This window comes from Ambystoma mexicanum, chromosome 1p (genome assembly GCF_040938575.1).
Source record: "Ambystoma mexicanum isolate Mex_15411 chromosome 1p, UKY_AmexF1_1, whole genome shotgun sequence".
NCBI classification, from domain to species: Eukaryota; Metazoa; Chordata; class Amphibia; order Caudata; family Ambystomatidae; genus Ambystoma; species Ambystoma mexicanum.
Window position 1 is genome coordinate 332,808,085 of NC_090921.1, and position 26,166 is coordinate 332,834,250.

A 26,166-nucleotide genomic window follows, 5' to 3' on the forward strand; every position below is an offset into this window, starting at 1 on the left:
AGATTCGAAACTTATATACCAGATGTTAAGCAAACATTGGCATCTCTTATTACTAGACCCAGACCTAGTGCCATATATTTCTGTGAAACCAAATATTATCTTCACTAAAGCCCCAACACTCAAAAACATTCTTAGCCCTTCTTTCTTGAACTCTGGTTCCATGAGACAGCGGAATTGGCTATCAGCCACCACCAAGCCAGAGGGCTTTCACAAATGTGGAACTTTTAATCTTTGTCAGTTTACTTTGTCACCCACCAAAGTTTTTACCTGTCATGGAGACCTACAAGTCAAAATCACAGACTTTATTAACTGCCATTCTAAATATATTGTTTATGGGATCCAATGCGTATGCCAGAAAGTGTATATTGGCAGCACCATACGCGAATTACGAGTAAGGATTAGAGAACACTTTGCGAATGTAAACAGTCAAGATGCCAAGCTCCCGTTTGCAACCCACTGGCAAACTGAACACCAACTGGACCATCGTCAGAACATCAAATTTATTGGACTGAAACATATCAAACAGCATGCGAGAGGTGGAGACCGACAACTCGCCCTACGCCAGGAAGAGGCACGCATGATATGTAGACTACGCTGCTTACAAATTGGCTTTAACCAAGAACATGAGCTTAATGTATTTCTATGAATGACATCTCTGCCAATATGGTATAATATGAGAACTCAGAATACAAGAAATAGTTTTTGTTTGAACATTAGTCTTTGCCATGTATTTGTGCTTGGATAGAACTCTGGTGTCTTTATAGAGTCTAGGTACCATGTGCCTATATACTGCCCTCACAAAACCCGAACTTTGATGTTTCTCATTTACATTTAATACTTGGTGACTTCCCATTCACCATATACACACTGCAACCTTTACTGATTCAACACAGATATTTCTGTTATTCACCCTGTCCATGATAGCATTACGTCTAACTACGTGAATTTAGATAATTTTTACATGCGCACACTATTCAAATGCAGACGCAAAGGATAGGACCTATACAGAAGATGCTCACACCTCCAAGCCAGTCTTAATTAGCCATTACAAACGCGCTTTGCTGCTTTACTATCTTTTCGAGTGTTGCCAGGCAACACATAACTACGTGTCCCAGTAGTATCCGTTGCTCTCCTAACATTAATTGGCTCATGCGGCCAGTGCCCATTAATATCCAGATAACATACCCGTAACGCGCCCATTCAGAATGGAATTTATTAATGCCCTGCGTTAAATGCCCAATGTGCGTGTGCGTTAAATATATTTGGAACAGGCATACCGTTTACCAGGCTTGCCCTTTCGTCTACGTTTCAGGCTAGCAACTTAATGTTGCTATGCAACATGCGGTCACATGGTTAATTACGTGACCAAACATATTATCTTTGCTCCGAGTGCCTATAGGTCCGCTCAGCCAACGCCCCGGGGGACAGCACTTGGAACACAACAGACTGCTACGCAGCAGTCACATTTGTGAATTCGCAACTATGCATATTATTTGAGCTCTTTCTCTAATGACATGCACCCGGCTAATCTAACAAATTTGAATGCCATAAACTATTACTTCACGCTATCCTGAATACAATTGATACTGCTCTCACCAACAACGTATATTTTCTAAATATCAACCTTGTAAATCTAACGAATCAGCAGCATACGTTCCAACGCGCACCTTCTGAAACATTCTTTTTTCAGTAACCACACACTCAATCAAAAAACCAACGGGTTCGTGCACAGAAATACCATTTAGCATACCAACAGGCAAGTAAGCTATTTATGCAAGGCAATATATAATGAACTTGGTAATAGACACATGACATTTATAAATTATAAAATATGTACACGCTGGTTGCTAAATAATCTGTTTCTGCTTTCAGAAACCACGTACTATTGATTTTGCTATTGCGAGGAGTACATGCTCTTACCCCCTACGTAGGATCCTACTCTAACGCAATACCTTCCCTAAAATAGTTAGGTAACTATTCTTTTCCGTTTTCGCTAAAGGTATATGGAGGATGGGAATGTCAACCGACTGTTATGTCACGCACTGTGGGTACCTTGGTGTAAACATGGGTGGCTAATCTAAGTGCAAATTAAGTATAACTGTACCTATTTGGGGTACTCACTTGGAGGATCTTTGTGTCACCTATGGTTATTATGTGACAACCTACGCACTTTAGGTATTTTGCCAGAAGTACGAGTATCTAACCTAACCCAAAGTTAGGCAAAAATACAGTGACGTGTGGAGACTTTATTTTACGCTGACATGTGTTATTTATGACTTCGCTGGAATACAGAATTACTATTGATGCTTCATAAATTTGTTTTCTCTTTCCCCTCCCCCTCTTTTTTTCCCCTCTACTTTTTCTTATTATTTCTTATTATGTTTTATTTTTTACAAGTGTACCAGCTTGTGACCCTACAAGTAATGTCTACGAAACTCTCTAACTTTGTGCAAGACATTTATGCTCCATAGACTGTGCTACAAGTGCCTTTGGCAGTCCTGGCCCCCTGCAGACTCTTCTAGTCCTTAGTCCAGTGACTTTGATATCTCTTTCCCTCATAGGTGGTAACTTGTTTTTAGACAGTTATTGCTGGGAAAGGCTTGTCTAGACTTCATTGAAAGCTTTAAGTATACTCCCATGCCCTGAGAACCTATTTAACCTTTTTCCTTCCTTTAACCTTTCCTTTCTGCAACCTCGGAATCTGCGAAGTATAATTAGCACTCTGAAAGTTGGGAACACGTGTATTAGTTAGATTAACTTTCCCATGACACTTGGAACTGTTCAATTGACCCCAGAGACCCTACCTTCATTTTTTCCAGCTTCAAACAACTGTATGAAAGTTTGCTGAATTTCTGTGTATACGGCAACAGGTAACATAGTGTTGGACTTCTGAATTTGGGGATTGTTGTTTGTGGAAAATTAGTGCAAATACTAATCTGTACCTTTATTTTCAGGGGTTTGATCCTAAACCAGTAACTGTATGTATGTATCTAGTTTTAGTATCGTGTGATAGTATTACTTGTTAATAGTCATTTTTCACGGTGTTTTGCTATAAGTAAAGAATTATTTTTATACCTGATTGTGCAAGTGTAATCTTTGACTGCTACACTGTGTGTACTCATTGTGGACCCCTTACAAGTTCACCACCCCTTGAGATTTAGCATAGACCTCTCGTCACTGCTACTTTGAACTTGTTTGGCTAAAGCTCACAGAGTTGTCCCTGTCACAATATAGGTTGGCCTTCTATACATCTGTCCCCCAGGCCAGAGTATAGAAAATCGGTCCTGATAGGCGGGAGCAGGGATGTGTTTTGAGGAGTCCGGGGCGGATTTGGTTGCAAGGGCTTGGAGGAAGGAGGTGCATGGTTGCTGCAGGTGGTTAGTGGGGGAGTGGTGACTAATATGCTGCCGGGTAGTTGGGGGTTATAGGGAGCGTAGAGTTTGGTGGGATATTAATATAGAACCAGGCTGCTGTTGCCCTGTCTGTTTAATAGAGGGCAGTATGGGGCTTTTCGGTAGGGGTGGACAAAATGTTTCTTTGCCAGCAGAGCAGACCCCTCCGCCCCACCCCCCCCTTAATTGCCTCTTTTGGGCAAGTTTACTTTTTCGTGATCCAAAATTGTATTTATCTTTTTATTTATTGGAAGTTTTGCAGCTGATGTCTACCAATTGGGAGGCAATATGTTTTGCAGTGGCATTTAATGGATTATCTTCCATTGCTTGCTCTCCCTCTTGCTTCGTGGAACTTGCTGAAAAGAGTTTTCCTGACATTTGGCCGAATATTAAATCTATTTTACTAACTTGTAAGTCATCACTTGGCCATACTGGCTGGGTGCAGTGGTTTTGGCAAATCCTGGTAGGGATTATCTTCTGCTAGAAGTCCAGGCTGGGCTTCCTGCATGCTCCTGCTCACTACACTGATGCGTTTTGTTGGGCCTTCCATCCTAGTACTGTTTTCCAGACAGGTCACTGCCACTCCCTGCCAAATGCCGCTTGGGATCGGCTGCTTTTCTGCTGGCCACCGCCTTTGCCATTACAGTTGTGGGAAAACACTACCCCACCTAAATGTGTTCCTTGGACCATACTGTCACCTCCACCTCTGTCCTAGTCATGGGACCATGCTCTGTGGTTGTGCGACACTCCTTTTTGTCCACCGAGCTGCAGGAATCCATCTTCTGGGGTTTCTTGGTCTTCTCTGAGTGTTCCCTGCTTGTGTTTTCACTGCTGTCTTTAGTGGCTGCATTGGGAGAAGGCTGTTAATTTCTTCTTTTGTTCATCTGGACAGTCGCTGGTCAAAGGCACCGGATCTCTAAACCACACCTGGAAAGTGGGAAGAAACCTGTACTTAACTGTTTTTTTTGCCATGCTGGAGCCATTTTCCCTGAAACTGCCACTGTGAGTACTTGCCTTTGGCTCATGCAGTGGGCGATTTATTGAAATGATTCACCCTCATGGGCCCCTTTGGTTTGGGGTTAAGGTTCTTTGGAAGAAAGTCTCAACCACGTTTATCATTGAGTAACATAGTGGGGAGGGGGTCTTCCTGCTTTGCTGCATCTTCTTTTGGGGATTCTGATTCTCAAATGACCTCTGGATCTCTTCACTGAGTCTCCTCTGATCTCACTGGGGTTGTTTGCTGCGGAATCTGCACCGGGCAGGCCCAACAGAGTGGCCTTTGTTTTTCCCATACAAGCGGATGGCCTACTGACTTTGCTCCGTTGACTTCTGTTAAACTTGCATTGGAACACTCCTAAAGTGACTTTGGGGGTTCTTACCTAACCCTCCAACATTTTCACTCTACCTACCCACAAAGGGTGCTAGGTCCAGAACTGGATATTTAGTATTTTTATTGTATTTGCTTGTATTTTTTAAGTCTTGCTCTCCACTTCTCGACAATTAAAATATTTTTACACTGTAGTTAATTCTGGCGATTTTCTTTCCCTGAAACGTATTGTACTGGTAATTGTTTCTAAAATGTATCCCGATTTCTTTGAGGCCTTTGGCACTGTATACGAATTGTTTCCACCCTCTACCACTGTTACTAATTGTGTGAATTTGTATTATACAAATACTATTTCCTAGAGGGTTACAAATAGTGTGGAGTATCCCTGCTGGCCTTGGGGTCCTTTTAGCAATATTTGCTGTTTTAAAATAACCGTTTCACTTTTCGTCCCTCCCTTCTCTGTATGGTATAGGGCCTACAATGTATATCAAGAGCGGTTTGTGTCTTTAAGACATTGTACTATGTGTTGTGCAGGAAGACTTTATTAGACTGTCCTGTTCTCTCCATGCTGCTCAGACCATAGAACTACTTTAGAACTACAGCCTTGTGTGGACAGCCTTTTATTGCAAAGAATGCATTGTTAGTGTTGGGTAAGATTTTCATTTTTATGATAAATCTTCCTGAACTGTGTCAACCCTAGCACTTTTTGCTTGGACTAGGTAACTATTTTACCTTGTCCATAGGTGAAATGAAATATTTTTCCCCCTCTCACCTGGTCATTTACTTTTTTTATGAGTGATCTTTTTATGTCTCTCCATAGTGTATGGTTGGAGTTATAGTTTCCTAGAACTTTTCCGCTTAGGCTGGGTTGCCCCTTTGGGCTTCCTGTTAATTTCTCGTTCATGTTCTTGTGTGAACTACTGTTCGCAAGTAGTAAAGAGGGATTTGCATCCCCTTTACATTTTGTATAAGTGAGATAGCACACCCCACCTTCAGTGGAGTGCTGGGGGATACAATCTATCCCCTTTCTTACTTACCTGTAACATTGTTGTTACAAATACGAGTTTACTTGAATGGCTGGTGGCAGTGTGACTACTTTTAGTCATTACTCACAGGCTGTTAATGCAGCCTCGTTAATGCACGGAAGGGACACCATTTTTTCAAAAATGGTGGGCTCCTTTTTTTTGCCATTTCTTGTGTGCTTGTAGTTTGAGGTCTTCCCCTGCCATTCTAGGTGGGAATGCCCTCAGTGGAAGTTTTGTGTTCGGTGGAAATTCTTTGGATTCCCTTCCCAGGCTGTTGGGTGTCTGAGAAGGCAGGAAGCGAGGGAGGAGTCCAAAACTCTGCAGCTCATTGTCTTCTACCTTGCCTGAAAGGAACCAACTCACAGTGGGGGGCTGGCTGTCCTGATTGGACAGCCAGACCGTCCCTTTCTTTAAAATTCAGGGGGAGATTGCAGAAGTTGTGCTGTGGTTCCTGATAAATACTGCGGACCTGGAAGCTGTGGTGGTTGGACCTTTAATCACCTTAAACAAAATACATGCTAACCACTGTTAGGTAGGATTTTCATAGAAATGGCAAATCTTCCTGACCTGGGTCAACCCCAGAACTTTTTTGCTTTAATAGTGGGATATTTTTCCTTAATACCTCTGAGTGGGAACCTTTTTCCAGAATCTTTTACTCTTTTTATGGGTGTCAGTTTTTAGACTCTCCATAGTGTCTTTTTAAAGTTATCCTCTTTAATACCCTTTTGGCAATAAGTGCCTGTTTTTGCAGGATTGCCCTTGGGTCTCCCCTTTTAACTTTCTCTGCTTAACCTTAACTACAGGTCCCAAGGGTAGAAAGGATCTTTGGATCCCTTTTACATTTTGTTAGGTGAAACCAGCACCCCCACCTCATGTATCCCCTTTTACACTAAAACTGTAAAAAGTCTGCTACAGGGACACGCTTACCTTCAATGGTTCGTGCCAGTGATACCTTGTATTAATTTTGTGCAACTTTACCGCGGGCTGTGTTCACAGCTGCAGTAAAGGTGCCTAAGGATGCTCATTTTACCAAAATGACCCCTGTCTTCTTTCTTCGCCGTTTTAGTGTTTCTTGTCCTCTATTGTTCTTTTCCCCTAACATCCAGGGTGGGAAATTCCTTTGTGTGATTTTTATCTTCGGCTGGAATCCCCTGGAATACCCACCCAGGCTCTAGTCTGTCTGTGAAGGCAGGAAGCGAGGGAGGAGTCCAAAACTCTGCACCCCTTTGTCTTCCTCCTTGCCTGAATGGGGACAAATCCCAGTGGGGGGGCTGGCAGTCCTGATTCGACAACCAGACCGCGCCTTGTTGTAAAATGCAGGGAGAGCATGCAGAAGTTGTGCTATAGTTCCTGGTAAATACTGCAAACCTGGAAGCTGAAGACTAGTCGACCACAGGAACTGAAACCGAAGAGGATGATGAAGGAAAAGCGGCTGAAACGTTTTGCGGCGACTGGAGAGCATGCCGTGTAACCTGAGCCTGCTGTAGCCCTTCCTTCCAATGGACCTGGGGACTCCAACGACCCTGAGCCAGCACCGGGTGAAACCCACTAGACTCAGGAAGACCTGCATTTTGAGCCATCCCACGCGTTGCTGCGACCTTGCAGGGCTGCAATACCCCAATACCTTGGGACCTTGAGCCATTATGTGGTGCACGGTCTTCCGAATTCCGAATCCCGCTGAAACTTCTTCAGCATCATGGTGTACTTCCAGAGACCCTAATCGAGTCCGAGAAGTCACCTCACCAGAGTCCTGGACCTTTGTAACAACGAGAATTGAACCGCGATATTCAGTCTTATTCTGCGCTCGTGTAAAAGGCGCCAAATCCACAGAGCCGCATTCAGCTGCGAGAAAAACTTTGCCTAGAGCCTTCTTCATTGATCCCTGCTGGAAAGTCCCTTCCAAGGTCCTGTTTTCAGTCACGACGACAAGGAATCCACCGACCGGGTTATTGGCTGCAGATCCTGAAGTTCTCCTACTGCAAAATCTTATTCAATGCTGATGTACTATGTTGGGTTGGGTATGTACTTACCTTAAGTCTCCTTTAATTCCTTGTGAAGTGTGGGGTGTTTTCTGTGATGGGAAGGTCTCTTGTCCAGTGCACCCAGTCCCACTGCTAGAATCCTGCTAGGGTGTCTTCTGTGAAGCCCCTGGACCCTCCTCTAACTTAGTAAAATACTCACCTGTTTGCCCAGTCTTCCTGAGACTCTTGACTTTTGCTACTTAAGAACCTATTCTGACACTGTCTGTTGGTCACTAGATCCTAGTGCCCCCCCTTGCGCCACTGAGAACACTCATGCACAAGAATAAGGGAAAGACTTTTAAGGGATTGGGTGTTTTGCCTAGAAACGAAAATGTGTTTAAAAGTTACTTGCTTGCAAAAGAGTTGGTTGGTAACTGTAACTCTAAGAGTGAACAGTTAGAAAAGTTCTTACTTCGCTTGGATGTGTGATGCACTATTCTCAAAAGTATGGTTAACATCTTTCTTTCCTTAGAAACCGTTTTGCCATTCTATTAGACAGTAGATGTGAAGGTATATTACTCACCTGTAATTTGGTTGTGCCCCTTCCCAAAAGTAATGTGTTGAATTCACCAGATTATTCCTGTTAGGATAATTGTATGAGTGTCCCCCAACTCTTGGTATCACCAGATTATTCATTTTTGGATAATTGTAGGAGTGTTCCCCAACTGGTCTTGCTTCCCTTGACTTGCTGTTAGCCTATCCAGAATAAGTCTGCCTTAGATCTTACCTACCTAGAATGACTGAGTCATTCAGCAAAGTTTAAAATTGGTTTTTGCTTTCCCTGTGCTGTTGTAGACCGACATAAAAAGAGTTGTTGGTTTTCTCATAGGTGGTACGTAAGTTTTGTATTGCAGGGAAAGATCTAACCTGGACTTCTTGGGGAGATTTGCAAAAGTATATGGGTTTTACTTACTTTGTGTTAGCTGTGTGCCATCCAAAAATAAGTGATCAGTTACTGCTTCTCTCAATCTGTGTTACACTGATCTTAAAGCACCTGTAATTGATTATTACATCCTTAGGTTTTACTCACCTAGTATAACTGTGTTATCACAAAAGTAGTTGTAGGTTTTTACTGCATCTAGAATAAGTGTTCCACTGTTCACAAAACATATATTGTCCAGTTGACTGACTGTGATTTGTTACTGAGCTTCGCTGTACAACTGGTATGGTATACTACCCTTGAATGATTTAATGTAATCTGAAAGTAACCATTGGTTTTTACTCCCCAAGAATAGGTGTGACCTATACTGAACGTGTATGACAAGGTTTTGATTTCCCTAGAACTACTGTTAGGTGTACCAAACAGGAGTTGTGCTTTGGTCTGTGAACTTTCAAGCATAGCCTTGTGTTTTTATAATTGTGATTACATATATTGTGTGATAGTAGTTATTTACCCCTAGATTTATCTGGGCCTACTTGTATTTAATGAAATCCTTTATTTTTACATACATGGTGTTTTTTACATACATGGTGTTTCAGTGTTTCTTTGGACAATTTGTATAACAATTTCATTTGTACTGACTCTACAGCCCTCTCTCCCTCCTAAGATAAGCCTGGCTGCTCTGTCTATAGTACCATGAACTCATGTGGTACAGCCTTATACTAAGAGTGGAGTCTTGTACCGCCTCAGTTGAATGGCTTTACTAAGCCCTTAGTTTGACTTCAGAAAAACTGTCCTAACAACCACTTAAGAAGCGAGTACACGCTTGTACATAAAGCAAGTTTATTGTACAAAAGCTCCGGAGAGTGGTTTGATAGTGTTTCAGGACCAAACTAACCCAAGTGTCAACAATACAGTACTTTTTTTTGCTACAAAACGCACTCCCAGATACATTTGCTACTCTCCTCCCTCCAAATATGATTCAGCAAAACCCTTCAAAGAAATCCCATCTTTCACCAATTCTTCAATTTTCATTGGTCAGGCTTATTTTCATTATTATCTTCAGATCATATTTTAAAACGGATCTCTTTTTGAAATTGGTTGTAGTAAGTCCTGATGTTGGTGCACATTACTATTGAAAACATAATTAATTTGTTAGCAATAACTGGCCTAAAAACATTAACTTTGTATGATTGCACATGGTCTTGCTGTTTTTTTTTTTATCAAATGGAGGACGGTCTGCTTAAACGTGATGTCCCTTGACCTATATATATATCCATCTCTATTCCACAGACCTCTGGCACCTTTAAAAGACCTAAGTTACGCGGCTACATACAACCTCTGATGACCTGAAACAAATGACTATTCCCCTCTAAAGATTTAAATACAAAGGGCAAGATAACATCTGTTTACTTGCAACTTTTCCAATCTACAAGGTTCCCACTTTATTGCACAATCGAAACTACTAAATAGCTTTAGGCATTTAGCTTATCCCTGTTTTACTACTGACCAGAATAAACAGACCATAAACTGAAGGCTATTTCTGCAGATGCTAGCCACAAAAGATTGGGATTACTCATTTACGTGCCTTCTGTCGTGTGAAAACCCGTTTAGACGTCAAACTGATTTATTGTAAAAAATGGGCATTCATATTTAGATTCACTTCATTTCTCATCGGTACATGTATGTTTTTTTACATTTGGTAGATTTGATACATTACCTTTCTGCGTGCGTGCAAGCCAATATTGTATCCATTCTGAACAAAAAGTAAACCGCCCTCAGTTTGCCGCACCCCTAGTCATCAATATGGCACTCGCACCATGAATTCCTCATAATAGAAGGGACCCTCCTTAACCACCCTAACACTGTAATTCCTGATAAATACTCCGAACCTGGAAGCTGCGACAAGTTGACCCCTGGAACTGAAATCTAAGAGGAAGATCAGGACATCTGTAGCTATTTCCAGCGACCGGAGAGCCTGCTGTGTAACCAGAGCCTGATGCAACCTATCCTTCCAATCGACCTGCGAGGTCCCGAACGCAACGACTCCTACCCAGATGCTGGTGAGACCCACTAGTTTCAAGAAGACCTGCATTTTGAGCCATCCCACGACGTGCTGCAACCTTGCTGGCCTGCAATACCACAATGCCGTGGAACCTCGAGCCATTGAGTTGTGCGTGGTCTTCCGAATCCGTCTGAAAATTTGGTGGCCTCCTCCTGAAGAGAATCTGACGAGCGTTATTCGTTCATCTGGCTGCTGTAAAAAGGCACCAAATCCACATTTGCAAGTATCCATGAAGCATCAGTTGCTGAAAGCCTCCTCTGACGACTGCTGCTGCATCCTGAAGGCATCCATCCAGAAGCTCTTCTTTTCTTAAGGTACTGTGTGGGCTTGGGTAAAACTTAACCTCACTGGATCCACACCAGACTTAAGTTGTGTGGGTTTGTGCGGTTGGGAGTTTGCCCATGCCAATTTCCCCGGCCTATTAGTGGAACACATATAGGGAGTGTTCTCACAAGTCCCTGAACACTTTTAACTAACTCTGAAGGTGAATACTCACTTGTTAAAGAAGATCTCCTCTGGAACTTTGATTTTCCTGCAATTGAAACCTGTCTACAGCTGGCACCTAGATCACCTCTTCTTCCTCTGAGAAAACTCATTCCTCAGAATAGGGAAGGACTGGATAAGAAAAGGCGTCTATCTTTTAAAAGTATAACAAGTTTAAAAGGACTTACTTGCTTAAAGAATTAATGTGGTAACTGTCTCTGTGACAGAAGTTACAAAGTATCATGATGTTTATGCGTACCTTTGAGTTGCATTTTGTCCCTCTAAAAGTGTATAAGTTCCTTTTGAATTGTGTTCCCCTCTTCTGAAAAGTAATGTTTTGGTACGGTTTTATCATGGCTTAAGTGAATGAGTGTACAAGATTACCAATAGGGTTTACCTACCTTGAATAACCTTGTGTTCTTCTTAAAGTGTACCAAAGGGTGTTGGTTTCCCTGATCTGCTTTATACAGACCTAAAACAGTCCTTGGGGTAATACCTGCCCCTGAGTTGCTTGAAGCCCCTCTTAAAAGTAAATGTAAACATGTAACACTGGGTTGGGCTTCTCCTGAATTTGCTTAGAGCAGCTCCGAATTAGTCATAGGGTCCATTACTTACCTTGAAATACCTTGGGTCTTTCTTAAAGAGTAATTGGATTTAACTTTCCTTGAATTGCTTAGTGCATTCAGAAATAGTTATTGTGTGTTGATAATTATCATTGAGTAGCTTAAGGCCTCCCAGAAAGTATGAGTTTTTTTACTAACTCTGAATTGAGTTCTAAAAGCTAATGTTACAAGGAGTATACTTGTAACAGGGTTGATTTGTCAAGTGATTTCTTAACTGTCACTGCATGACTGACTGGGTCTACCACCCTTGAATTACTGACTGTATTCTAAAAGTATATGTAACCTGGTTTTACTCCCCATGAATAGCTGATTGCATTCTGAGTGTTATAGGTTTGACTCACCTTGGGCTGCTGATTGCTATTCTTAATAAGGTTATACTTTGGGTTGTATCCCTTAAATATTGAGTTTTTTTATAATTGTGTTTATATGATATCTTATAGTACTTATTTCCCCAAGATGTATCTGAGCCTACTTATATTTAAATAAACCATTTATTTTTTACAGTGCATAGTGTTTCTTTGGACCACATGTATGTGTATGTGTCTTTGTACCAAGCTACAGTTCTCTCCCCTCCTAAGATGAGCCTGGCTGCTCTGTCCATGCTACGTCATTCTCAGGTGGTACAGCCTTATACTAAGAGTGGAGCTTATGTACTGCCTCAGATGTATGGTTTCATTAAGACCTTAGTTGGACGTTAGCACAGTTTTTCTAACAGTGTTACCCCACTCCCTTCATGAATGTTGTTCCTTGGTGCTCGATCACATAATCCTGGGTGAGCTGCAGGTTGTTCAGAAAGAATCCCAACTTTAAATATATCGGGTTTCTGATTTGTGGGCTTGAACACCAGTCTCAGGGAATACCTCTTATCAAAGCGTGCATGGATAGATGTACAGAGTGGTACACGCATGGGACATCAGCATAGATGGGTGTGCAGAGGTATAGGAATGTGATGGGAATAGTGTGTTTGCTGTTTTAGTCCTTCATGTTCTTTGGTTGATTGATTACTATTAAATTAGGTGATCATACCTCCTATTATTATAGCAATTAGTTGAATATAATGGGATAGTTTCATGTCCTGCAGCTTTTCCTGCTAAGCATTTTAGTCGGTTGCATTTGTAGGTCATATAGTTAATTTGAAAAAAAGACATTTTGAAATACAGGTATGGAAGAGTGCCATCTACCCAGCTGGAAATGTCTCTCAGATGTATCTTCTCGCCAGCACCATCTGGTGCTTACTAACATTTTGTTCCCAAGGTTGCTTGGTGCTGGCAAAACAATTGTTAGTTATGTACTGGTGTGCCTAACTCTGCACTGCCTTCCCTTTGATGTTTTGTAGGATGCTGATATGCCTTTTGAAGAGCTGTTGGCCCTCTATGGATATGAAGCATCAGATCCCATCTCGGAGCAGGACAGCGAGAGCAGTGATGTCCCTGCTATTTTGCCGGATATGACATTGGACAAGGTAGAAAGATACTGCTTTGACACAATATTATCAGGGATCATAAATATAATGTGGTAAAAAAGCTAACCCAATGATAAGTACGAAACGTAGCAGTTGTTTAGTGATTTACATTGCTAGATAGTGAGCTTGGAATTCTTAGTTCTGTTCTTGATCCAATTAAGTCCTCATTGTCTCATCTTTTATTTTTTATTTTGTTGAGGGTTGAAAAAAACGAGTAGAGCATCTTCAAGCCCTTACTTCTTATAAATGTTGGGAGTAACATACCAGCCTTGTATTTCAGACATGGAGGTACTTTCCATAATGTATGCCAAATGCAATCCTTAAGGTTCCATTGGCTCAAGAGGTAGCTACGGTCCTGCAATCAAGACCAACCCTTATCAGAGGAGTGAGGTAGGCCAGTGTTTATTTAACCCTCTTTTGAAGGCACTACGACCACTGACCTTAATGGGGCCTAACGCACGTAACGTGAAAGGGAAGCCAAACCGCTCTTAAAGTCTAATTAATGTGGACCGAGCAACAACACTTCACTCTTATGCAGGGGTAGCAGGTCGACACAAAGGTATAATTCGTCCACACATGCATCTCTAGAACATACACTATACTGATAAACCATATGCCATAGTAAATCACACATGGACCCCTATCAGGTCAAATAGAATTAAAGAGAGATCAAGTATATTCTACAGTGGTGGATTAATCCTTTTTCAAACCTGTGGATGTTGCTAAGGCACCCAAAGGCCCCAATAAGCTTGCTGGAGGCCCTGTCCAGATGGTTCCAATACTACCAGCTCTCATCCAGTGCAACAGTATGACTGTAAGAATACCAGTACGTGTACAAAATAAGGTACGTGGGAGAGTCCTGTTGGGGGACTTAAACTCTCTTGCAGTTGTATCAAACACCCCCAGGCCTCCAAGTAAAAGGAAACCGGAGCAGACTAGACTGGCCAGAGAGGCAACTTTGGTTGACTCTCAGTGGCTAGTTAAAGAAGTACCTCTAACTCCCAGTCCACAGGAAGAACACCCTTCTAATTTGAGGACAAAGAAAGAGACAAAGGGGAAACCAAAGGTCTCAGGAAAGAAGAAAGGTATTCCACCTGTACATAGGACAAGGACATCCACTAGAGGACAGTCCAAGGTCACATCTGTGACCCCTCCACCAGCTGAGGCTGAGTGGGAGGACCAACCAGAGGATGGTGAACCAACTACTGGTGAAACAGAGCTGGAAGAAGCCCCCCCCCCTGTTGGAGATCTGGATCCTAAAGACCAGCCTGAGCTGCAGACTTTACTTGCAGAAGGTGGACCCTGTAGGGCAGACTTCAGCAGTGATCAAAGAGTGTCCTACTCTTGAAGGACTTCGCCAATAGGCAGCTTCCCAGCTGGATGGGAAAGAGCCAAGGAAGCACAGGATGTACTGGGAGGATGGCCTCCTTTACAGTGAGCCTATTGAGTCTACCCCAGGGGACTACAGAAGACTTGTAGGGCCTCGGGAGTTAAGACCTCAGTTTCTACAGTTAGCCCATGAGATTCCTTTAGCTGGTCACTTAAGTTTTAAGAAGACCAAGGAAAGGATTGCTCTATATTTCTACTGGTCCAAGACGACGTCTGATGTAGATAAGTTCTGTAGAAGCTGTCACACTTGTCAGACTTCTTTCAAGAGTGGAGCCAAGAACGTGGCACCTTTTGGTGCCCCTACCAGTGGTGGGAGTTCCTTTTGAGAGGGTAGGGATTGACATTGTTGGTCCCCTAGTCACTCCCACATCGTCGGGCAACCGATTTTTATATTGGTTGTGGTAGACCATACTACCAGGTATCCTGAAGCAATACCTATGCAAAGTGTTACTGCTCAGGCAGTGGCTAAGGCCTTCCTTGGTATTCTTTACCAGGGTAGGTTTTTCTCAGGCAGAGGGACCAATTTTGTGTCCCACTACATGCAAGCCATGTGGAAAAACTTTGGAGCGACATACATGTTCTCAACAGCCTACCATCCCAGACCAAACGGGTTGGTGTAGGGGTTTAATAGAACTATGAAGAGCATGATAGGTGCTTTAGAAGGACCCCATCGAAGAAAGTGGGACCGTCTACTGCCTTGCCTTCTCTTTGCTTATAGAGAAGTCCCTCAGGAAGGGGTTGGTTTAAGCCCCTTTGAGCTCCTCTATGGTCATCCCGTTAAAGGTCCATTGGCCCTAATCAAGGAAGGGTTGGAGAGAGCTCCTTCCCACAATCCAGTGAGAGTCACTGACTATGTGCCAGGTCTCCAAAGGAGAATGACACTCGTGATGACAGAAGCTTCAGGTAACTTGAAAGCAGGTCAGGCACTGGTTAAACATTGGCATGATCAGAAGGCCACCATTTTTACGTTTACTCAAGACCAGCTAGTTCTAGTTATGGTACCTACAAGGCAGAGGGCCTTACAGGACAAATGGATTGGACCCTTGAAGGTTGTGGGCAAACTTGGAGCGGTCAATTATTTTCTGGACTTGGGCAATCCCAGGGAGGCCCCCAGGGTCTTTCACACCAACCGCCTAAAGGCATATGTATGCAGACCAGAACTTGGAGGATTGCTCTTAGCCTCTGATCAAGAGGAAGAGGAGAGTGAACCTCTACCTAACCTTCTCAGGGGACAGCTTTTAGATGGAAAAATAGGAGTTAATCTCTCTTCTGATCGGACTGTAGAACAACAGGAGGCGTGCAACATTCTGTTAAATCGGTTTGCCCCTCTGTTTTCACTGACACCAGGCTTGACCCCTTGGGGCCAGAAAACCCTCTGCATCATTCACAAGGCCTTCAGGGGCCTGTGGCCTCAATACCTCTCTTCCTAAAAATCTCCCTTCTTGAGCACTTCGCTCAACCGCCTACAACTCCCTCAGGGTCAGTCGCTTCTCCAAGCAAAGAGTTGGTTGGAGATCTCTTTCCTCGGCTGGGGCCTCCCTCTGGAACAGCCTCCCTGCCTCCCTTAAACTGGAGGACAACCATCTCCGGTTCCGGAAGCTCCTCAAAACCTTTCTCTTTGCTTCTGCAATTTTTCCTCCGCTGACCTCCTAGTTGTAACTGGAACTGCACTGGCTACCTGGACACCCTCTGATATCATATATCGTGTATCATATCAGCATGATCTCACTGATGACTGTCAAAAGCAGGGGTTACAGAATGTCGGACAATGTAAGAACCCACATAATAAAGGAAGAGGTCAAGAAGATGCTTGATATTGGGGTAATAGAGCCATCTACAAGTCCATGGGCTAGTCCGGTTGTACTAGTGCCAAAAACAGGATCAAAGGAATTGAGATTCTGTGTGTACTATAGAGCTCAGAATGCAGTCGCCACAACTGATGCCCATCCTTTACCTAGGACAGGTGAACTAGTGGACAGACTTGGTTCAGCCACGTTCCTCAGTACATTTGACCTAACTAGTCCTATGGCTTGTGTAAAGACTGGTAGGGGGTGTCTGTACTTCTGCTCTCTATATGGTAGAAGAGAGGCACAGAAGACCCCAGCCAAGATTCTCTATTACGGTAGCAATGGACGAGCAATCAAGGCCTAGCTTCTCAGGAGGTGATGCAGGCTGGTTCTTAAGTACAGTGTAGTCCCCAAGCCCCCACAAAGGAATGTCCACACACTGTATTGGTTAGAACACAGTCTTTATAATCAATATTCAAGGTTATGTACACTTATCATAATAACTCACTTTGTACTTAGGAAAATCAACAATGGCAAATATATACAATTCTAAAGTGGTACCACCCTTTGTATTAGATCTCATTAAAGTGCATCAACAATACTGTAACAATGTCACACAGATCAATAGAGTGAAACCAGCAATAGAGAGAGGAGAGAAAATAAGATGGTTGAGCAATAGGCAGAATACTGGCCCCTACCACTAGACACAGTTCTGTGTGGAGATCCCCCCCCACCTGGGCAACCTGTAAAATAAAGATATAGCACAAGCCCAGTCCATATATTGTTCTGCAAGTCTTATTCCCTCGTATAATGTTTTTACCCCCCCAATGTACCTGGTGGAGTCGAGTTCTTCGAAGAGGCGTCGACAGATCCTTCTTGAGCGACCCCCTTTCAAGCGGGAGTCACGGATCGTCGAGAGGCGTCGAGAAGCGTCGAGGAACTCGGCGTTCGGTGGCGGGGAATCGACGGCCCTTCTTGAATGCCTTCCCTTTCAAGCAGGAGACACGGAGTGTCGAACGTCCGACAACAAACAGGGTAGAATGGCGTCGATGAGGCGGCAGCTTCGTCCGAGCGGTGCTCGTCGGCGTCGGAGCGTCGGCGTCCTGCAAGGCAGAGGCGTGCGGGGCACCTCGGTGACAATAGTTCTGGACCGCAAAGATTGTGGAGACGGAGGCCCAGCAAGGGCGTCGAGTCGTTCGAGTCTTTGTGGTCTTCGGGTGGCGGGAAATCCACCGGCAGGTTTCTCCTCGGCGCGTTGATCGTCCTCGACTTTCTCCGGCAGGATAAAGCGGTCGACGGTGCGGAGGAGGGAGTCCTTCGATTCGAATGTTCTTAGGCAAAGGAGCGGGCGGCTCTGGTCGTCGGCGGCACGGCGTCAAGTGGTCCCCACGGCTGGGCAGCACAACTTCAACGGGCCTCCAGCGGTTACACAAACCTGCGAACCCTGGTCGACGGCAATGGACTTCGACGGCGGCGATGTCTGGGTGCTTCACTTCGATCTCCTCGGCGGTCCCGTCTCGGGTCGGCAGCCTTTCGAGGGTCTGTCTTCCAGGGCGCTTCGGCGAAGATGGAGCGGTGCTCGATGGTCCCTCGGAGCACGGGAAGAGGGCGCCTTACCAGGTCCTCTCTCGGGTCAGTCTTCGACGATTTCGGCAGCCTTCGGATCGGTCGAAGCAAATGCAACAGCAAGTCTTCTTCTTCCAGCTGGATGTCGAGGATCAGCAGTTCCAGTTACTCTTAGAGTGGAGACTCAACTCCAGAACGCTTCTGAACGCTTCTGAACGCTTCTGAACAACTACCAGTGGTGAGAGGTCCCCAGATATACTATTCTGTCTCTCATCCACACTGCTGGCACACACTCAGCAGCCAATCATACAGAAGGGCATTCATGCAGTCAGTCAGTCAGCCAATCAGGCACACAGTGCATTCAGGCCACACTCCTCCCTTTCAGACACTCACAACAAGGAATGTGGATTGGGACAAGTACCCAGCCATTCGACACTACACACTGCATTCAGGCCAGTTTCGGGCAGGGCTGTCTCAGTCTTTGTCTCTCATGCCAGAAACCAGACAACCACAACAAGGAGTGTATATTGGTCACACACTCCATTCACCCAGGTCCCACCCACAGGAGGTACCCACAACATACAGTCACTGGGAAGGCTCCAGTCAGTCTAGCTGGGCCTTCACAACAACACCATATATGGAACTTCCACCCAACAGCCAGTCAGGGGGAAGGGACAGAGTCAGGGCTTCCCAGGACTTTGGGAAACAAGGTAACAGGCAATAGAAAGCAAGAGGCCACAGGGGCCATCTTGTTTCCTATCAGGAATCAACTGATCCCAATGGCAGGGCCTGGGTATCCCAAAATGGAGGACACCCAGAGTACCTGTCAAATTCAGCATGGAGCTGCCACCAGCCCATACCCTGCTCTGTGGGCCACCCACAGGTGCCCAAAAACATACACTAGGGGCACAGGGTTGTACCCCTACCCATGGGTGCCATAAGGGTATCCCATGGGTCTGTTCACCAAACCAAAAGCGAGAGCTGCACTGCCAGGAGTCCCACATGGACTCCTGGGTAGAAAACATGACAGAACACACGATAAAAAGCAGTAAAGGACAAGGATTCAGAGGCCCTGTCCCTCTGATGCATTTCCAGCATCACAGCTTGGACTATAACCCTATAGCTATGGAGATGGACTGGGATATAATAGAAGCTAGGATTTGGAAACGTACTGGTTTACCAGATTGTGTACCTATTGTTTCATTGAGATATGAACTCGGTCTTCCATCACTTAGATGATAGTTGGAATGGAAGTGGTTGGTTGTTTATAGATCAATCTTAGATCCTCCAAAGAATTCCCTTTTTGAGGAAACAGCTTTGGAGTTGCAATTGGGTAACAATGGTTTTCTGTCTAGACTTGGGCATAAATGTTTGGAAATATTGACTGGATGTGATTGTGATGTTGAGTCGCTTCTTCAGAACCCACTTAAGGTGAAAGAAAAACTGAAATTGGGTGATTGGATAGGCACGATTGATAATATGCGAAAGCTAAAAGATCAGCCTCCTTGACAGTGTTGGATAAATGTCTGTCGTTTGTTCCGGCCTATCCAAAAAAGTCCCCAAGCCCAAGATTCGGATCTTCTTTTTTGAGATTTCAGTTAAACCTACTCCCCACTCTAGAAATACTAGCTACTAGAGATAAGGAAGGGGTTACTCTACCGATCTGTGACAATTGTCCTAGCAACAAAGTCCAGACTATCAAACATCTATTATCCGACTGTTCTGGGACTTGGACTATGAGGGCTGCTCGCTTTCGTAGATTTGTTCATGACGAGTCTGGACTTAATACTGCCGATTTCTGGGAGAGATTATCCTCTGGTAATGAGATGGCTCTGTCAATTGAGGTGGGAAGAGTTTTACAGGAACTAGAATTAATAACAGACTGAGTTATCAGGGTTGTTTTGAACTTCTTTTTTTTCTCTTGCTCTTTTTCTTTTCTTCTCGTGATCATTGTTTTGTTTAATTTTGTATTCAGAGTTTGTATTGTGATCGTTGATGAATTTTATCCTGTTTTATCTTTGTGTATAGTTGTGCTTAAATGTGTTAAAAGTCAATTCTTGGCTATTGCACAATAAATAAACAAAAAAAACCCAAAAAAACATTTGACCTAACACCAGGCTATTGTGAAAAAGCTCGGCCAGGCCATGCCAAGGAGAAAACTGCCTTTTCCACCCCTGGAGGCCTCTACCAGTTTAAGGTTATGCCTTTTGGATTAAAGAATGCACCTGCTACATTCCAAAGGATGGTGAATCATGTTCTGAATGGGATGGACGACTTCTGCATGGCATACTTGGATGACATTGCAGTGTTCAGCCCTACTTGGAATTGACCACCTTGGATATGTTTTGCAGGCTCTTGAGCAGGGCAATCAGACCATAAAGGCAAACAAATGTCAAATTGGTCTGAGTAAAGTGGTCTACCTTGGACATGAGGTAGGAGAAGGTGAAATAAGGCCATTGCCTAGCAAAGTACAAGCTGTACAAGACTGGGCCACCCCTACTACTCAAACCCAAGTGAGAGCCTTTCTAGGTCTCACACTTAGGAACTTCATTGAGAACTATGGGATCATAGCATCTCCCTTGAATGTGATCTCCTCCCCACATTTCCCAAGAGGTCAGGTGGACTGAGGAGTGCACTAAGGCATTTTAAGGACTTAAGAAAGCCCTTTGTCAAGCTATGTTAGACAGAATTGCATGCAGTACCCTCTGGGACCACCACATGCAATTTAGGACTACAGGTGTAAGCAAAAACCAACCTTTGGTATAAGTCTGTACTACACAGTTTGTTGTAGCGAGCTGAGCAGCCATGCTTATCTCAAGAGGAAATGTGAGCAGTACAAGAGGTTACACTCAGGTATTACAATCACAGTGGTTCAAGTAGACACTTACACTCAAGGTTTCTTGGTAAAACACTTATTAATTTATTACACAATCATTTAGAAAACATTCACTAGAAGGAAGCAAATGAATATTATACACAAATATACTTCAATACCAAACCAATACGTTTGAGTAAATTAGGCTCCCCTGAAATAGGAGCAAAATGGCATTTCAGTTACTTTGAATGGGAGTAAAAAGGCACAAGTTAGCAGAATAGATCACAAATACTTTCTTAGGCAGTGCAAATAGTTTCAGTTCACTAGAGGACTTGATTCAGTTCAATAGGCCTAGGCCAAAGTAAATGGACTAGTCTCTTGGATAGTAAAGAGCAGTTCTTGTAGTAAACGGTAAAGTCTTTGCCAGTGTTCTCAGAAGTAGTTTGTACGAAAAAGAGTCATATATTGGGTCACAAGCTGGTTAGGCCTGCAAGTTGGGAAAGTTCCACGAACATTCACTGCCAGAGGTAAGCTCTCTCAATCGGGTTGGCACAGTACCTTAATATGAAGAACAAGATGCAGCAGAAGACGTCGGTTCCTGCAGATCTCACTGTTCCTGAGCCTCAGTCGTGGGGACAAGAGGGAGGACGTCAGGGGACTCCTGCACTGCACAGGTTTGTCGAAAAACACGGACAAAATGGAGTCACTTCAGTTCGAGTAGCTGTCATCAACCACACAAGCTGGTGTCCTTCCCACTGGTTAATCCTGACCAGCTCCGAGAATGGTATCCAGGTGGCTTACGAGTTGATTCGTCCCACCAACTCAAAGGAAGAAGTCGTCCTTGAAGTGGCTTCTCGGTCGAGATGAACATGGCAATTTGGACCTGCAGCACGGCTTCACCGTGCAAACCAACGGTCCAGGAGTTGAAGCAGCCGTCCTCTTCCAGCTCGTCTTCGGTTCTTTTGTTCCAGTCGTCGACTCTGCTTTCCATTCCAAGAGACTCACCTTTTAAAGTTTTCTCCCTTTCATTCCAGCCTAGCTGCCACTCACCCAGCAGGGTGGTTGTCCTTGCCAGACAGTCAGCCAGCCAATCACGCCAGAGTGCATTTGGGTCTCCTAGGAGACTAAGCACAGGGTGTTTCGGGCACCTCCCTCAGTTCCTGCCCACCCCAGACACTCAGGCGCCAGAGCCGGTCTTCATTCCTGAAGCCTGAAAGCAAGTGTCCCCAAAAGGCAGTACCCTCTCTACAATGAGAGGCAATAAGGACACATCCCAGGAGGGAATGAGACCGAGACCAAGTGCGAGTGATGTAAAAGGTTTTTTTTATATAATCAAAATAGGGCATGCAAAGGACTCTGCAAGCTCAGAGAGCGCTCTGTCTGGCAATAGCAAAGACAGTCATATTTATTACAAAACCACGTCATAAATCCTGTAAGCTATAGGGGGCACATCGTCTCGGGGATTGGGTGACGTCGACTAAGCAATAGCTTGTACACTGATGCGCCGCTCCAGGATTGGGGGACATCCGCGTGGTGCCAACGTGGGGTGGACAGGTCAGCTGGGCTCGTTGGGGTGGAGCTGCCAGGCCAGGCACGGTCTGTGTCGATGATTGATGGCTGCACTAACACTTTGCCCTTTGTGGCCGCACACACACAAACACTCATCCTTTAGACAATTCCAGTTGTCCTGTAAATCCTACAATATGTTACTCTAAGAAATAATAGGAGACCGGCGAAACAACATGCAATGTGAAGCTTCACCAATAAATCAGTGCACTATTACCTTTGACCTTCTGACCGGGTGTCATAAGTCTGGGTGTCTGCCTCGTCGTTCTGTTCTGTTAGATGTGGTGAGGAATTACTTTATGATATGTTAGTACAGGGTTGAATACCTATCTCCAAGGCTCATTAACTTACACCTTAAACACGTTTCACTATATTACACACAAGTACTCTTAGTAATGCTTTTTCGCCTTCCTTTGTACACTAGCAACAATCATTAGTTAGCAATAGGTCAAGCCCTTTCATTAAGTCTTCAAAGCACATGGTATTTTGCAATGGACTGAGGTTACTCTGGCTTCATCAACTTTATAAGCTTCATCCCTTCCCAACACCCGTATTATAATTTACAAACAACTCTATGAATCGGTGGGTAATGGTATGTAGTCAATACCTCATCTGGGGAATGTGGGCAGGGGTTCATGTAGGAAGGTTATTGAAACCATATATTTTCAAATGTTAGGGGTTAGATGTCAGTTTTAGGCCTGTTCAATCGGGATGGTTCCTGTTATTTTCCAGACTTGAACCACGAGTCAGGTCACTTCGGGGACAGTGATGTATTGCGGAAGGTAAATGATAGTGTTTGTTCTGATACTCGTTCATGTCTGGTTGCTCGTGAGAACGGGCCTTCAGCGGATCTGCCATGGGGTGGAGGCGCAGGGGGAGTGCATCGCTCTTTGCGCGCAGTGAGCGGGGGCCAGCTGCAGCTTTCGCAGGCAGGCTGTTTCATTGGGGTTTTTGGTCGTTTCTATCTAAAATTGAGTCTTGAAGCTTTCAAAATGGTGTCCATGGTATATTACAGTACAAGCTGTTCGTGGTCGGGAAAAATCATGGTAGTCTGTTGTAAAACCACTGTCACCAGCCATTTCAATAGAAAAGGGTAGCATTTGACTGCTACATGAGTTTCTATACACAGGGGATACTAGGTAACCCCTCCAGCGCTCTATAGGAGGATGGTGTGTGCTGGGTCTTGGAATTTAAAAGACGTTCTCTGGGAAACAGTAGTTTATCCCAGAGAAGCTATTTAAACCTTTGGGAAGTCTAAAAAGACATCCCTGTGTCAGTGCACTGAGGGTGCTGTGTAACACACATGAAAAGATGCCTATGGAGTTATCTTAAAACTCCATAATCAAAGAACACAAGAGTAAAACACACATCAAAATACAAGCGTGGGGGAAAAAAATGAAGTCCTCAAAATCCAGCAAAGTTGCTGGGGGTCTCTAAGGTGAAGGGAATTGGCACAATTATGAGAATTCTCCGTAACAAGCTCCAGTCTTAAGAGCTCCTGACTACAACCAATCTTTTATTGTACAAACGTATGCTTCCAATACAGGTATAGGTGCAGTTCTGAGTCAGCTGAATGAGAAAGGCCGGGAACACCCTATCTGCTTCATCAGTAGGAAACAGAAGGACCCTGAGACAAGGTGGGCAACCATAGGACGTGAATGTTTTGCTATTGGGTGGTCTTTGAAGAGGTTTAGACCATACTTGTATGGATCTACTTTTATAATTCAAACAGACCACCAACCCTTGAGAGGGTTAATGCAAATAAAGGGGGAAAATCCTAAATTATTAAGATGGTTAATCAGCCTTCAGGGATTTGATTTCACCATGGAACACAGGTCAGGGTGTAATCACCAAAATGCTGATGCTTTCTCCAGAAAGTTTGACCGACTGGAGTAAGGAGATTCATCCAAGGGTGGATTAAATCCTCCTGTACCTTAGTCTGGGCGGGACGAGTATTAGGGAGACTTCTCAGAAATGTGCCAATTCCCTTCTACCTTAGAGACCCACAGCACTTTGGCTGGACTTTCGGGCCTTTCATTTTTAACCTGGAGAGAGTGAGACCCTTTTTCCCACTCTCTCATGTATTTTTTATTGATTTGAACTCTGTGTTTCTTTTGGTTGTGGAGTCTGACAAACTCCATAGGCATCATCTTTTACATTGTGGCACACAGCACCTACAATGCAGTGAACAGGGAAGTCTTCCAGATTTCCCAAAGGTTTATATACCTTCTCTTGGATTAACTGTTTCCAAGAGCAGTGAAGAGAAATTGATTTTATTTACATTTTTGTAACTTTCTAGACCCAGCACACATTATCCTACCATAGGGTGCCGGAGGGGTTACTTAGTATCCCCTTTGTCTAGTTTCACATGTAACATTTTTATGTTACCACTTCTACAATTAATGGCTGGTGGCAGTGGTTTACTTTTTACTACCATTGTGTGTTTTATTTTTTATTTTTTTTAAATTTGGTTTTATTGGTTTTAAACAAAAATGTATACATTTCACTTGGTACAACTTTATTAGCATATGGTTACATCAAAAGAACAAAGTTTAAATCTCATTATACATTAGGTCATAGTTGTATTCGTTTCCGTTCTTTAGTTGTAACAGTCAGTATAACATAACCCCGAGACCCACCCGCCCCCCCCCCCCTTTGGTTGGGCAGACATCATTGCGGCATCTTTCTTTCTCGACTTGTTTGCAGTGAGTAATTTTAAGCCCACTACTGTGGGATTTCCTTGATTCTTGGGTTATAACTGTCTCTTAGTAAGAGTTTTGGGATTCCTGATTTGTATTAGCATCTTGTAGTGTCCTCGGGTTGGGAGTCCGCGGTCTCTGAAAGGTGTTTACCTCGAAAGTCTGACCATAGGGTCTCACATTGCGACGCTTTATTATGTAGGGAGGCTGTGATCATTTCCATTATGTAGATGTTGGTTGACAAATTGATCCATTCCGTTTTACTTGGGACCGTTTTGGATTTCCATTTTGTTACCAACATTCCACAGGCTGCGAGTAGTAGGTGTGGGGCCAGACCCTTTAGTCTAGTCCATTCATCCTCGTCTTTTTCCAGCCCGAACCGAATCAGAAGTGGATCAGTGTCCCTTTGTATGCCGTCTATTTCCTTAATCCATCCCAGGACTTCCTCCCAGAATACCTTTATGTGTGGGCAGCTCCACCACATATGCCAATAGTCGGCTACCTCTCCACAGTCTCGCCAGCATCTCGGGCTCAGTGTCTGAAACATTCTAGACAGTTTGAGTGGGTCGTATTGCCATCTATGTAGGAGTTTAATGGCATGTAATTTATATTTACTAGATATGGATGTTTTGGATGCGGTTTTGCACATTGTTTCCCACTGGTTGGGGTCTATCTCCTCTCCGAAGTCTCTTTCCCATCTGCTCCTGAGATGTTCCGTGGACCCACCTCCCGCTTCGATAAGCTCTTTGTACATTACAGATATCAGACCCTTCATTTCAGATTTTGAGTCCAGGAGTTGTTCGAATGGGGTGAGATCTCTTTGCAACTTAACCTTCCATGCAGGCTTTGTCAGAACTCCTTTTATCTGGATTTATTGGAAGGTGTATAATGAGCCTATCCCTAGGGCTTCAGTTAGTTCCGGGAGAGAGATGAAATTGTCTTTTTTCCGCAATTGCCCCACCCTTTCCAGGCCCGCCTCGTACCAGGATTGGAATCTTTCTATGTCAGGTATGTGGTCGTTTATGCCAGGGAACCATAGGTGGCTGAGTGGGGATGGCCAAGTGGT

At 44.0% G+C, this 26,166-nt stretch overlaps 1 protein-coding gene across 2 annotated transcripts in view; it reads left to right on the forward strand.

The window, feature by feature from the left end:
* MIER2 (MIER family member 2) overlaps positions 1-26,166 on the forward strand; it is a 311,956-nt gene that overhangs the window by 81,996 nt on the left and 203,794 nt on the right. For both annotated transcript variants that reach the window (XM_069648110.1, XM_069648116.1), the window contains exon 4: positions 13,153-13,278. In XM_069648110.1, coding sequence (XP_069504211.1) covers positions 13,153-13,278 — 126 coding nt within the window. The remainder of the gene's footprint in view (positions 1-13,152; positions 13,279-26,166) is intronic.